The following is a 15953-nucleotide window of genomic DNA, read 5'->3' on the forward strand; positions in this document are numbered from 1 at the left end:
TCGAAGGCGCTCGGGGGATGGTTGGTTGATTCAATGAAGTGGTGATTCACCAATAATCCAATAAGTGCTTTCACACCATTTTGTTGCCACAACCTCGTTACCAACAAGTTATACGTTTATTCTTTCATTACTATATCCAGTCTGTGCGATTGAGAAACCTTATAAGGTTATTTACGGCGCCTCTTCGAGGTTTCCAAGGCTAGCCAAGGGTTAACATCCTCGCCTTCCATAGGGCAGAGCATTTGCAGGGGAAATGGAAGATAGTTTCTTTTTTCGCCGGTTGATTACAACTATGCCAGGATATATTGTAAGAGATATCCATTTTGGTTGCCTGCTCCCCTATGAACCAGCAGCCAATTATCACTGCCGTGAGTTTGCAGATATCTCTTCGTCTAATATTTGTCAATTTTTACGTTTGCTTGGGGTTGTAGATGGGCCATAATATTATATTATGTTAATTTTACATATTGTTTCACCTACAATCCGCGATTCGTAGATATTTTGAGGAGATTGCATTCTTAATTGCACCCCCGCTTGAGTGAACTTATAACTATAATAAAGCCGCAGCTGTCGAATTTTGTCCATTTCCGTCCCTGAATGTCTGGTAAATTGTCCGTTAGGTATCTAAGTGGTGTGACTTGGTAATGCTTCGAGACCTTTCTGCAGTAAATGCCTGAAAGGTGAGGCAGAATTATCTCATCACCTTCTCCTCAGCAGTCCTGCTCTCGCGTGGCTGAGATTCAGACATCTTGGCTCTCAATTCTTTTTCTACACGGGCGAAGGTAGCAGGTTTACATATCACACATCCGATGAATTTCAACAATAACTTGAAGCGGTTAATGCAGATGTAGTTCAGCCATCGTTCGGTCATCATTCACTTCTCTACTCGCTGGAGCATTCCGCTGCTCGCCAAGCAAAAAATTGTATATGTGAATTTAGAAAGAATTTAGTGATAATCAATCGACTTTGTTTATTGCCGCTTAGCTCACAAGCTTAGGTCAGTGCTTCCATGTATAAGAAGGTATATTTTTTCATTATATTTTGCATCCTTTTGGCGCAATTCTTTGAAAGGCAATGGAACTGCATAACAGTTTGAGAGACATGTGATGAGAAGCTGGACGTTTGTCTTTTAACCGCTCTAAGATACGAGTAACCAATTTTGCGCTCTTTCAAGTTGGGTGCTTTCAAAAGTAATGCCTGCATATAACATTTTGTCAAAACAAAAATAATGCAGAGCTGCTAAATCACATCCGACGTTGCGTTCAAGGGATTTTTATGTTTTATTCACTACTCACTCGGTGTTGGTGGATCAAATAATCATTAACTTGTATACCCATAATATAAAAATATAAAAAAAGTTCGGTGTTAAACATATTTTAGCAAATAAATAATAAAAATCTTGGCGAATGGGGAAATTACATTTTTAAGAAATTAAAAATAAAATTTATTTGAAATTAAAAACCCAGCAAATTTACAAAATTTTTCAACTACGAGTATCTTGTGCTTACTTGAATTTTACCAATTTCATCGCCTTACATCGCGCTTCTCGTAAATTCATTCACTTTCGAACTAATATAGAATTCACAAAACAGCTCGAAGTGTGAGCTCGACTTTCGACGCAGTAGTTCTGTGTACATCCGTGTGTGTAAAGGCTTGTACACTTGCAAACCATGTCTGCTCTTCTTTTTTATCATCAAAATTGTTCGCTTTTTTATGTCAAACCAAATTTTATGATGCACTCACGCCAATGACGCATACACTCACTCGTGCTTAAAACTTTCCATACATAAATACCTGATGATACATTTCAGTGACTCTGAGAAGTTCACCATCTTTTCGCTTGTATGTAGGTAAATCTAGAATAGCTGCCGAAAAATACAATTTTTTTTAATAACTTTCAAAAATCGCAGGGCAGCTAGTCTTATGCAAATTTTGCACATGAAATTACGATAGCGCGTCAAGAATTCGAGTGCTTTAACTAACATAACTATGGTGAAAAATAAATTTGTGAGGGGAATCTCGGATGCCACTTCACGGGGGATTCGACAGCCGAACTCTGCACGATCACGTCACATCTACTCACACCCTCACCCAATCAGTCGTTGTTCAGACGGCAATGAAGTGACATTGTGTTAATTTTTTTCATGCATCACAACATAATCTTAGTTTTTTCGTAAAAAAATCTCTTCGTGACCTCGTCAGCCTATCAACTGATTTTGTCAAATTCGCTGAGAGCCAGATAACGGTCTGTTATTGGTCACACCTTCCAAATTTTTTCACCTCGCATTCGCAGCCAAAAATGTGTCATCTCTCATACAATCAAATTATCTTGTAATTTCTCTCACTCTCTGATAAATCTGAAAAGTTTTTCGAGGGACAGAGAATGGAGCTGGCTACGTTAGCTATATAAATATTAAGCCCATGGGTTTTGTGCCGCTATCAAGACAACCATAAATTGTAGTTACCTTCTGAGTGTAATGAAAAATTCGGCGATCACGTTTGTACTCAGTTATCATCATCAATGTGGGTCACTTTGACATATAGCTTCTTCAGAACTGCTTGTTCAAAAGTGAGTTTTAAGAAAATTAAAAAAACTAAAAAAAATCGTGATAAAAGTGTATGGTAAATTAGATTTAGCATGGAAGGTAATTTACACGTTAAAATATAAAATTTGCGACATAAGTTTGTTTCTATCAGCTTTCGGAGGCTCCAAAGAAAATTTCCATGTGCCGTTATCTCGAAAACTGAACTCAAAAACAGGAAACGTCGTTGAATTTAGTAGGCTCCAAATAAGTAAGGCTAACTATCAAAACCTTTGCCCAAATTTTGAACTTACACAATGTAATTGGTTTCGGCCACAGTAGGTAAACTGTCGGGTAAGAAACGAATTTTAATGTACGAATTGCTAGTTTGATGGGAAGCTCTTCGGATGTGCTATAATATCACTAAACCAGGGAGGGTGCAAAGGACTGTTTAAATTGGCATAACCGCAGCATGTAGAACTTGTCCCAGTGCGGCCCTTAATAACGACTGGCATTTACTTCTCATCGACTGTCACTTTATTCCCATCGCTGCTCAAAGTTCAATCAGGTTAACAGCGGTTCAAGGGACATGACAGCATTTTTTGGACAAATAATACCGCATTTCTCTGAACGTCGTACAGATCTCTCTAACCGCAAACTGGAGTTTGAGAGTCGTGCCAGGACAATCTTTCCAAGTAGGCGCAAGATGGGAACGAGGGGAAAACCTGTACCGAGACTGTTACCTTTGTCTTCGTGGATGACTCCAAGATAGAACCGGCAGTCGGAGCAGGAGTTTTCACTAAATCAGCCAATCTATTGCTTAAATCTACCGAATACTCACAGGCGTCTTTTGCTACCCTGTAGGAATGCAGAATGCTTAGGGAATATGAGAGTGAAAGAGATATTAACATTTTTTCCCATAGTCAAGCCGCGATCAAGGCTCTGATGGTAGGAGATAAAATCTCTTGGGTGTGCTAGTAACATTTCTCTGATCTGGGCTTCAGGACAAATAAGCATAGAGTGAATTGAAATTGCTGATGAGCTTGTCAAGAAGGAGTCGACTGGATTGGTTTCAGAGGTCTCTCACCCATGCATTGGCATCCCTCTGAATGTTGTTAAAGAAGAATTGCATAACTTATTTCTCAGGAAAGCACAGCTCAGATGGCGATTCAGTTTTTTGTGTGCTATATCGAAAACCCCATGGCCCTAGTAGCATCGACGCAGAACGCGGATAATCATGGCGACATTACGCCATTAAATATCCAAACCTGTAGCTGTGCTTGCCGGTCATTAGATGATTGGAGCTCAAGCAGAAAATCTTGGTTTACCATTTAATGCCTATTGCAGAAGCTGTTGTGGTGTTGGGGGAAACTGTTGACTACTTTCTCTGAAATGTTCAGGTTTGGCAGCTGGACAATTAAGTTGTCTGGGTGCTTCTTTCTTCGATAGCCTGAGGAAGTGTTCCAACCTAAATCCCATCAGTCTTCTCCATTATATCAACAGCTCTGGTTGCCTGTAGATATCTGTCCGCTGGAGGTCTCATGATAGTTTAAAAATGGCGCTTTAGTGCTATTTGGGGAGCGCCAGTCGGGTACCCAGAGTTGGGCATTTTGCACTACCACTGAATTGCACTATCACTAATGGTTTAGTGGTAGTTGAATTAAGAGTTTCGTTAACACTAAGTTTTCAGTTTTTCGTGTTTTAATTGTCCGCTTATGGCACTAATTATTTAGTGAACTATGCCCAAACCTGCTGGTATCTTAGCTACAGATCCACTGTTGCCACACCATTACCCAATTTGTTACGCTGAATACCACAGGGTGCTGGTACCAATGCAAGTTCTAGCTTGATTCGCTTCACGATAGGATTGCATCTCATTTTTCCATCTCTCTAGGCCTACCTAGTTTTCACTGCAGCCTCTTATCTGCAGCCTCTTAGTTGCTGCCTCTTACTTGCACCTTCTACTGGCAGCCATTTCCTCTTATTATCTATTATCTGCAGAGACTATTGCGAAAACTGTCCGCGAACCCAAAAATGTATTCGTCCATAAGAATGCAAGCACTTTAATCTTTAATTCTAAAGAAAGCAATTTGAATAGAGCAATAAGAGCAGCTGCGGAGTCCTCTTAACAAACTACATTACCGAAACAACGCATATTTGTATCCACCCAAAATAGTTTCACTCCAGCAGCATTCCTTGAACATTTAGGGTGAATCTTTATGCATTGCCAACACCCTATATGTAATATACAGCTACTAACTTCTTTCTGAAAACAATCAAATAAAATTTATTAGTAAAATTTAAAAAATTATTTGATAAATTCCTTTTTTAAAGTAATAAAAGTAAAAATCTTAACTAAACCACAAAACCACAAAACTTTTTCTATCAATGTCACATCTTCGGTTTATTGTCGGTTTAAATTTGCTTCACAGATTTCATTTACTGCATTTTCCATAGAATCTCATTTTACTGTTGTTGTTACTTGTAAGTACATAGTAACATGCACCTGCCACTATTCAAGCAAACTTTTGCTTCCTAAATAATTAGGGAAAACATGCAAAGCATTTGAGATGCATTCAAAAACTTTCCAACTAACTCAAACAAATGTACGAAGACTTCAAACTGAACTAAATATTTGAACCGAACAACTACATAATGACAACAAAAGCAAAATCTCTTGTAGTGAAGTGAAAGCAATAAACCACAGTTGAAGCAGATTCAACTGAAGTTCATGAAGATAAAATCGTGGGTGGGAGACTTACATAAAAATAGGTAAGGAAATTGCGTAAAGGAAAATTGGGATTTGCTGGCGCGCAAACAATCACTCCGCCACATTAAAACTGACGCACAGAGATATAACTTATAATTTTTTTTTTGAGAGGAATAGTCTTTGGTATAACTTTTTTCAGTAATTTATTTTTTCTCACTTATAATTTCTTTATAACCAAGCTGTATAAAAAATAATGAATATTCATGAAAAGAAACTGAGGCGTGACGCGTTTCAAAGTAAATAAAAAATAGGATTTTTACAGAGAATCATTTCGTATGCGTCAGGTGAAATATCATAAATCACGACTTTGTTTAAATATTTCGAATCAATAAATACTTATCGCTTAAAAAGCCTAAGATTTAAAAAGAGTTTTTTAGTATGAAAGAAAATAGCGACAGCGCCACTTTCTCTCGTCGAAACTTTTGTTTGAATATTTTGTTTTTGACCAATTGGACATTTTTATTTGACGCGAACAAAGAAAATTTCTCGATCATACAGTCAGTTAAAAAAGTTTTGAGTGATTTTTTTTACAATAATAAGGCGCTCACACACTTTGTTGGGTATTTGACTAAGCTTCGACTTCTAAAAAGTGGCGCAAAATGAATCACCTTATTGGAAGATTTACTATTTTTGGAAATGGTGTCGTACGTCATATTCGACACTTGTAAAGTAGACAGCTGCAGTATAGAAATATACAAACAATGACGTCCATAAAAGTCAAGATAAAAATTTCCATCACTAAAATTTATTTTTTTGTTTTATTTATTAAAAATTAATAAAGAATAAAATTGGGTGATTAATTTTACGCCACTTTGTATTTGTTGTGTGCGCCCTAATGTTTTTTCTTAGAATATTGAAAATTAGTTGCTCAGTATAATAAAATCCGCATAAATCGCAGTCTCAACCTTTGTCCCAAACTCAAAAAAATTCATCAAATTTCGAATCTTCGAAATTTTTACTCAGAATATACATTTTTTTTTTCTTAATTGCAATTTTATAGCCCATTTAATGCAAAAGTAACAAAGTGGAAAGGTCTCTACGTTGGACAGATCAGGTGGAGAAGGACTGGGCTTCACTTGGTGAAGAAAAAGTACAAAGTGCGAGTTTGAAACTGCTGCAAGCACCCGTTAATTTTTAATAGTATTTCATCTGACGGTCTCTGCATTTGCTTCTCTTCAAGTTTTCAAGCGTGGAGTGGAAGAATATAGATAAGCCCCCCGCAAAGAAAATTAAATCGAAGGGAATTTTCAACAACTTTTAATTTTGGAAAAAGGGATGCAAGCGGTCTAGTTTCCATCTGTCAAATTTCGTTCTAGTTCCGAACTAAACAAATTTTTTTTTTTTTTAATTTTTACAATTAAAATTGTTGGGAACTATGGGAAAAGGAATGCAAAACGGACTAGTTCTCATATGTCAAATTTAGTACTAGTTCCTAACTAAACAATTTTTCTTTTTTTTTTAATTTTTACAATTAAAATTATTGGGAACTATGGAAAAAGGGATGCAAAGCGCATTAGTTTCCATCTGTCAAATTTCGTTCTAGTTCCGAACTAAACACATTTTTTTTTTTAATTTTTTCAATTAAAATTGTTGGGAGCTATGGAAAATGGGATGCAAAGCGGACTAGTTCTCATCTGTCAAATTTAGTACTAGTTCCGAACTAAACAAATTTTGTTTTTTAATTTTTACATGTACAAATTTTGAGAGCTATGGAAAAAAGTATCCAAAGTCAACTAATTTTCGTCTGTCAAACTTATCACTTGTTCCGAACTAACGAAAAAAGGATGCAGTTAGGGGAAAATGATCTTTCATGGAATTTTGCTCTAAAAGTTAGTTGGAATAAAAAGCCGATATGACCTTAAATTAATTACGCGCATGTAAAGTAGCGAAAACAAAAGTGCGTCGCACACCCTGCCAATTTTGCGAGACAATTTCGAAAAAGAAAAAAAGGTTTTTTGTTTTGGCCATATATAGGAATCGCCTTGCCTCATTTTTCATCTTCAACATTTTCCGTGGGATATTGAAGTCTAATATATCCATGTTTTAGTTTCGAGAAAAGCATACTTTAGTTCGAAATCTTATTGACTTTAAGTACGCGGTTCTAGGACTTACTCACCAGATCTCAGTTTCTACCACCTTAATTTATCACTTGAATGCTAGTAAATGAAAGCACACCAAAAATCATTAAACTTTTGCTATGGAAGCATTTTATAAAATATATTTATTCTTAAATGTAGAAAATTACTTTAGGAACGACATACCACGAAATACTCGTATCAATACATAAGCCCTTACACGTATCCAATACATGCGCAAAAATTGCATACATTGACATTGCGCATAGCTGCTCTAAATTCAATATAATCACATCTCACTGCTACTAGTGAATTTCCTTGCTGGGTGTCTCTGGGTGTATAATATAAGCGTAACATGTCGGCATAAGAACCACGAATGGACTTTTACTAGTGCAATTTTATGTAAACATGCAATTTCAAATAATTTGCGAGAAAAATTACTGCAACTTCACTGGCATTGAATTTGACAAGAGAAGCCTTTCGAAAAGTTTCACAACACAATTCAGTTTCCTTATACGAGTGCGGATGCTGTCACATGCATTGTTGTACATTACTATGAATATGAGCGCCCATATGTATCCAACGAAATCTGCTGCCATACGGGCATTTTTTTTGTATGTAGATTTCTGGAAGTTTTTGCAGTCAGCCAAGTTTTGTAAGCATCCTTTGGGAGTACCAATACTTGTGATGCACAAAAAAACAAAAAAAAAAGAAACACAAAGAGAAGGAAATAAAGCAACTTTTTCATGGGAAAAGGAAAGTGGCTAAATTAAAAAAGAAAAAATTCATAAAGTAAAGAAAAATTAAAAAACTCTACTTGAAAACTGAATTATTTATTGGCAGCCACAAAACCCTTACAAACATTTTTTTCCTTTTTACTTTTATTTTCTATGCAAGTGCTCAATATTTTGTGTTGTATACAAATTTCTTTTCTATATTCCTCACCACCACACACACCGCTCATTCGTGCAACCATTGGCGAGCATTAAGCAGAACATATACCCGCATATTTTTCAAACACACGCTTACCACATACTACATACATACACACATATGCATAGAAGTGTATGTGAAAATTCCCAAATCTCAAAATCATCATATTCATGCTTTTGTATTCGTTTTATGGCAAAATTTCTAAAAGCAAAAATTAAATATTGAATATAAGCATATTTCATAAGCATATATCACAAACATATATACATATATATATATATGTATATATCTCATATATATATTATACATAAATAAAAATAAAAATTGTATGTATGTATATCTTTTCCACCACCACCACAACTGCCACCATCGTCGTGTCACCGCATCATTGCTGCATACAAATAAATTAATAAACAACAACGAATCCAAACAAAAATAAAAATTAAATTTGAACAAAAAAAAAATCGACATCAAAACATTTACAACTCATTCATTCACTGACCAACCAACAACGTCTTGTAGTTGCGGCGAAGGACGTGTCATGTCACCGGACGCCAAAGGCTGTATGGATCGGAATGAGTGCCTGGACTTGCCATGTCTCAATGGCGCCACTTGCATCAATTTAGAGCCACGTTTGCGTTACCGTTGCATCTGTCCGGATGGCTTTTGGGGCGAGAATTGTGAATTGGTGCAGGAGGGACAAACGCTGAAATTGAGCATGGGCGCCTTGGCGGCCATATTGGTTTGCCTGCTGGTCATACTGAGTGAGCATCCAATGAATATGAGAAGCAAAAAAACAACAAAAAAAGCGAATTATAAAAAAATGCAGGAAATGCTTCAAAAAAAGTATTGCAAAAAGCGTACGAAGAGCGACGGCTTCAAAATTTAGAATGACAGCAGACACGTAGAGAAAATGCAAAATACCAGTGCTGCAGCTATGCAAAGACTACTAACAGTAATTATGCAATGCTGCAGGCTATTTGCGTGTCTGCCTATCTGTTACTGCTTAGGCTACTTGCAACAACGCTACTGCGCGGCTGTGGTAAATGCGCAAACTACATTTTTTGTGTGTTTTTTTTTGTTTTGTTATGTTATGTTTTTGCCTATTCAAGAATTCTGTTCATATCGAACGTTGATTTTCAATTCGGATAAATAGTATCGTAAATTTATTGCTCACATGGTTTTTTTTTTTGTATAGTTTGAGCTATATATTTAGTTTTAAATAAGCTCTTTGGAACAAAAATGTAATTGAATACTAGTTTTTCTTTTTGCTTTGTCCTTTTGGCGCTAAGCGCATACAAATTTAGCTCCATTTATGTTTTTGGCAAATTATTTTCCATTTATTTCGTTAGTTACTCGATTCGTAGCGTTGGTGGTAATGCTCTGTTGGTGTTGGTGCTATCATTAGTTTAAAAAAGAAGTAACAAAAAATCGGTGCCAAACATCAATGTATATTTATCTATAAACATTTACCTACTCGCACTCATGCATTTATATATATTTCATTTAAATATTCCTAAATGTATTCATATGCGTATATTCATAGCGTTTCCATTCATCTTACGCCTCATCACTGCCTATTATGCCCTTAAGTTACGTGTACATACGTGATCATAATAGCATAGCAACACTCTTGGCACGTTGTGACTATTTATTTTTTTTTTCTGACAAAGTAAAAAAATTAAAAATAAAAAATAAAAAAACATAAAAAAAAATTTAATTCCACTAAAGTTTCAAACTTTTCAGTCAGAATTTTTAGCAAAATTTAAATTTCGGGTACCCAGTTTTAAAGACCATTGAATTTTGATACAATAAGGTGCAAGCTTCGAGTGGTTCAAAAATATCGCTGATTTTTTACAATTTTTTTTGCTGACGGTGTTGGGTTTTTTCTTCCATATACAGGGTTGCCCATATTCGACGGACCCATTTGGCAACCCTGTATCTTTTGACAGAGACGTCAGATCGCTTAATGACATACCGCGTTGGAAGCGTCAGTCTAAGCAGATTTTTACCATGGAACAGTACACGCCACGTGAGCGCTCTCAAATTGCTGAAATTTACATTCAACAAAAGCAGTCAAAAGAAGAAGAACAAAAGTCACTGTTTGGTGCGGAGTTAGTGCGAAAACGATTAATGGGCCGTTTTTTCTTCGAAAGTGAAGATGGTCAAGCTGTTACCGTCAATCAGGAGCGTTATCGCGATATGATAACCACTTTTGTGATGCCAATTGCATACCCGAAATTTTTCTAAAAATTCTGAGTAAAAAATTTTAAATAATGATGAAAATTTGCCGAAGTTTTACAAATTTTATACAAAGTTCGAAACTTTGATTCATATATTTTTGTTGATGTGGTGTGAAGTATATTTAAAACAACATAATTAAAATTAAAAAAAAAAAATAGTTCAAAATAAATCAATAAATAGTAAAATCTTATCAATATGTGGTGTACACTTTTTTTGACGTTGACTGTATGTCAATATATATAATAATACAATAATTTCACATCGCTTGATATTCGCGTTGCTTTTTGAACATATATTTTTTTGTTGACGGTGGCACGAATTTGTTTTTCCATTTAAAAAAATTACGAGCATTTGTTGCATGGAAGAAAATATCGTCAACAAGAAAAACAATATGTAATTATAAAATTAAATTTTCCTGAAAATTAAAAAAAATTAAATTAAATTAAATTTTTTTTTTAATTAAATTAAAATTAAATAGATATATTTTTTTTTTATTTTTGAAAAGCTTGAATTTTTTTTTTTATTTTGTACAAACTGTGAGGCATATGTTTTTCATTTGTTGAATGGAAGAAAAGTCTGTCGGCAAAAAGAATCATGAAATTATAAAATTAAATTTCCCCAAAATGCTGCTTAAGAAAATTGAAATTTCGTTAAAAATTTGTAAAATTAAATCAAAATTAAAAATTTTTATTTTAATTTTTCAAAAAAATTACGGAATTATAAAATTAAATTTCCCCAAAATGCTGCTTAAGAAAATTGAAATTTCGTTAAAAATTTGTAAAATTAAATCAAAATTAAAAATTTTTATTTTAATTTTTCAAAAAAAATTATGGAATTTTGAATTTAATTTCCTCAAAATGCTGACTAACAAAATTAGAATTTCAATAAAAAAAATAAAAAATTGTAAAATTAAATCAGAATTAAAAACTTGTATTTTAATTTTTCAAAAAAATTACGGAATTATAAAATTAAATTTCCTCAAAATGCTGATTAAGAAAATTGAAATTTCGTTAAAAATTTGTAAAATTAAATCAAAATTAAAAATTTGTATTTAAATTTTTCAAAAAAAATTATGGAATTATAAATTTAAATTCCCTCAAAATGCTGACTAAGAAAATTGAAATTTCAATAAAAATTTGTAAAATCAAAAATTTGTATTTTAATTTTTCAAAAAAAATTATGGACTTATAAAATTAAAACTTCCCAAGAATTAAAAAAAATATTTTAATAAAATTAATTGGAATATTTTTTTTATTTTAATTTCTTAAATTTTGTTTTAAATTTTGTACAAAATGTGAAACTTTGAGTTTGCTGTTCATTTGTTGGATAGAAATGCCGTGAACCAAAACACAGTAACTAATTATAAAATTCAGTTTCACCAAAATGCTGACTAAGAAAATTCAAATTTTATTCAAATTTAAGTTTATTTCAAAATGTAAAATTTTAGTTTTTTAATTTTATACAAAATGTGAAACTTTGAGTTTGATTTTCATTTGTTACATGGTAATGCCGCGAACTAAAAAACGATCTAATTATAAAAATAAATTTCACCAAAATTCTGATCAATAAGATTAAAATTTTGTTCAAACTTTAAAAAATTTAAAATTTTTTTTTTTGATTTTGCACAAAATGTGAAAAACTCTGAGTTTATGATTTTCATTCCAGTATAACCAATATATCCATAAAATAATAAAAAAAAAAATAATAAATAGTTGCAACTTGCCCAAATGTCTCTGTGCCAGTATTATGACCACTTCTGTACGCATTCAAACATCCATACATAAATGCATACATACATACATACCTTGTCTCATACGCCTTTCATTCATCTCTAATTCATACTCACTTAGCCACTTAGCAACTTGCATGCGATTTTGTGAAGCGCTTAGCGCTGAATTTTTTTCCATTCATAGCCATTCATAGCCAAACAAACCTATACGTACAATCATTTCTATGTATATACATGCATACATATATGCATAATTTTTTATCCTCACGTTCCATTCAAATATTTGTGCTGAGTTCATTTGTTTTAATTGGGTGTGTGTGTATGTGTAGTCACGAAATTGTCGCATTTGCACTTTATCTTGTTTACATGCCACAAATTCTTGCCATCACATGGGTAATAATGTTTTTTTTTCAGCCTTTATAAATACATACATATATCCATTTTCCATTAGCCATATTATATTCATAAAATAAGCATTAATATGTATATGTGTGCACTACATATGCGTATGTATCTGCATATTTAACATAACATTTTTTCCCAAAGTGTAAGTATCTTTTTTCGCCTCACTCATTTCCCTCAACGTATGGTAGCATTCTTGCACCTAAAAAAATATCTTAAAAAATCTCTAATTTTGTTCATTTTTCTTTGATGTTTTTATATTCGTAAATATATTTACATACCAGAAAAAAGATCGCCCCATTAAATGTATGTTTAACACATGGCGTATTTACATTCCGTATCTAAAAAACAAAAAAAAAAAACAAATACAAAAACAATGTGTCGACCTTTAGTTTTTTTGACTATCTACTCATTGTGTGGTTTTGCTTGGGCGTTGTTTATAAAATATAAATATTATCATATATAAATATTTATATCATGATATATTTTTGTTTTTAGTTCAGTAATATCAAAGTGTGTGATAACAACGCCAACTGGTCTTTACTTCATTTGTCAATATTGGTTCGCAGAATTTTTGTTTAAAACGCAAACAGAAAACAAAGTATGAAATTTAAATAGGCTAGTGGTTTTATACATAGGTATTTAAACAGCGTCGTTATTTGATATTTAAATGGGCTATTTGAGCAAATTCACCTACATGGAACAGTCCGAAAATGCGTCATTTGGCGTCTCCGTTTGTTTTTAACGAGAGAGAGTTGAAGGTTGCAGGAAGCGTTTTATCATTAGGTCAGTCATTAAAAAAAAGAAAATAAAAGAGAGTCAATGCAATATGAGAATGCATAAACGTAGTACTACGAAATTCACTTTTTGTGGCCCCATATCCTTTTACTTAAACTACAACTTTGGCGGGCTAATTAGCGCTACAAGATGTGGAGTTAAGTTCCTGGAATTTGTTAAGGTGTTAGGGGTAGTCAGAGGCTCGAAAAAATAATGCTTTTCAACAACTTTTTTTTGCTAGTCAGTTGCTTTATTTTACAAAAATAAAAACACACCAATAATGCTTCATGATTCAAATTGACTTTAGCAAAATTTCAAAAAAAAAAATAAATTTATTATTGTAAAAGTTATCGCTGTTTGATTGGAGCCCGTTTCTCCAGAAGTCCCCTGCAGTGATCATCACAAGTTCTTGGAGATTCATCTAAAATCAATTGCACAAGAGAAATAAGATTTATTAATAGATAATCTTGTGCCTGAACGAAGCTTTTTTTTCAAAATTAGCAATATGGCGGCCTCATTAAATATTTTTTAGACTTTCGAGAAAAAAACCGACAAGAAATTGTTTAAAAGAAAGTCGAAATTTTTGAAAAAAAAAAATTCTTCAATCAGACTCGATTTTTTGATGTTTTTCAAAAGCAGTATACATTTTATTGAAATCCACCAGGCCATTTTTAAGTTACAGTGATCACCGGTTCAAAAAACATAGTTTTGGGAAAAACGCATTTCAAGTTTTTCGAACGCTCCGGAGTGCCCGAGTGCCCTTTGTTGATTGTTGAATAACTCGAAAAGTATTTGTAGTATGCACTTCAAATTTTCACACAGTATTTCTAAGATATTATACTTAAAGAAATTGCAAAAAATCTACTAGCAGAAAATTCTGACTAGCCCTAATCTCTTAATGAAACAGAGGTGAAGGTTCTTGGCTTATTCACTGAACTCAATGCGATATTGTGTGAGCGAGTTCTTGAAAATTTTAAGTCTCATAGACAGCCTGTATACGTGCTCAGGGTTGACATATATTTGGTAAGAGCAGTATTTTGAACAAAAATACTGAAACCTGAAGTTTACAATTTTTATAATAACATCTAGGCGCGTCTTTTTGAACCCTTGAATTGTATTACCGACATTCTTAATAGCCTTCCTTTCGAATGCTGCCACGCGATTGTTAGTACCTCTTCTTATGTTTCTATATTTTTCCAAGTTAACCCATTCGGCACTGCGTTACAGCTTCTGTGACTTATTTCACGCCACCATGATGAGTTTCCTTGAGATGCGACTGAGTCTAGCAAAAGGAAAAATGGGCAGGATGGGCTACCCTGGAATACCTCTTTAGCTAAAAAAAACTACTGCAGAAAGAATAAGAAATGTGCTGGTACGTTTTCGCCGAGTTCAGTGAGCCAGAATAGTAGTAACTGTCCAGTCACTATATGTCCGTCCGAAACATGTTTGCCATGAATACTGCCGCGGGAATCGGAAAAACTATCAATGCTGTTTTCATTTCCGACTTGGACATCCCGGCTACCTTTTGCCACTGACGACCACTTTTCAACCCTCTCTGGCTTTATTAAGGGTCTTCGGATCAAATTCAAGGAAAATCTCCCGTATTGACCTTTGCTATTTATACTAAGTTAAAGGTCCAAACTGAGCGACTGCCTGACTGCCTGATGGCTACTAATAGGCACTTAAGTTTTTTTTCCAGTAACAACTAACTGCAGTTTCATTTCAATTCAAGGGCAGTTGGATTTTGATTATTTTTCAAACAGAAAGGATTAGCCTTTACTTTAACGTTACGTCACGCTTGTCCCCTTGCTCGAAATATATTGCAAAACCATTGCTTTTAACAATATTTATGGAATGCAGGTAGAAATTACGCATCTAAGTAAATGCCATCAGTGGATCATACCACAGCATGGCGAAGCATCGGTAGTTGGCAATTGTGAACAGGAATAGCTCCAAATGGTACAATTTTGCATATTCAAAGTCATAGAGATGTACTTAGATGTAGAGTTGACTGGCACCCTCGTATCATATCCGACTAGATAATATAATATATTAGACTTGCTTATCACTCTTCTGAGTGATTAACGTGAGAACCCTTAGGTGATTAGGGCCTAGTTTAACAAACCCAGTCATTTTTTTCTCGTACTAACCCGCGCCAGTTAGACATATCAAGTGAAGCCAAGTGCATCTCCACCTGATCTTTCCAACGCAGAGGATGCATTAGTCTTCCTCTGCTACCACCACTGATACCATCGAATTTCAAAGTCGAGCCGCTTGTATCCATGTGAGCCTCTTCAGACGAGTTCGTGTCCTCATGACCACAGTGAGTCTTAGGTGACAGAAAGTCTAATTTCAAGTGTTTTATTTTTCACAACATTCACTTTTAAACGCAAAGTGAATACCTTCCTATGGGTAATCAACTCTTGGTTGGGTTAGTTCTGTGAACGCTGGACGAGAGGATTAAATAAAAAGTCTAAAACTCCACATCCATTGGAGGTAGT

The 15953-nt window shown here is 34.1% G+C and overlaps 1 protein-coding gene across 1 annotated transcript in view; it reads left to right on the forward strand.

The window, feature by feature from the left end:
* LOC128863888 (neural-cadherin) overlaps positions 1–15953 on the forward strand; it is a gene marked incomplete at its 5' end in the record, with an annotated part of 141659 nt that overhangs the window by 77847 nt on the left and 47859 nt on the right. Inside the window, one exon of the mRNA XM_054103292.1 lies at positions 8823–9064. Coding sequence (XP_053959267.1) covers positions 8823–9064 — 242 coding nt within the window. The remainder of the gene's footprint in view (positions 1–8822; positions 9065–15953) is intronic.

This window comes from Anastrepha ludens, chromosome 5, assembly GCF_028408465.1.
Source record: "Anastrepha ludens isolate Willacy chromosome 5, idAnaLude1.1, whole genome shotgun sequence".
Classification (NCBI taxonomy): Eukaryota; Metazoa; Arthropoda; class Insecta; order Diptera; family Tephritidae; genus Anastrepha; species Anastrepha ludens.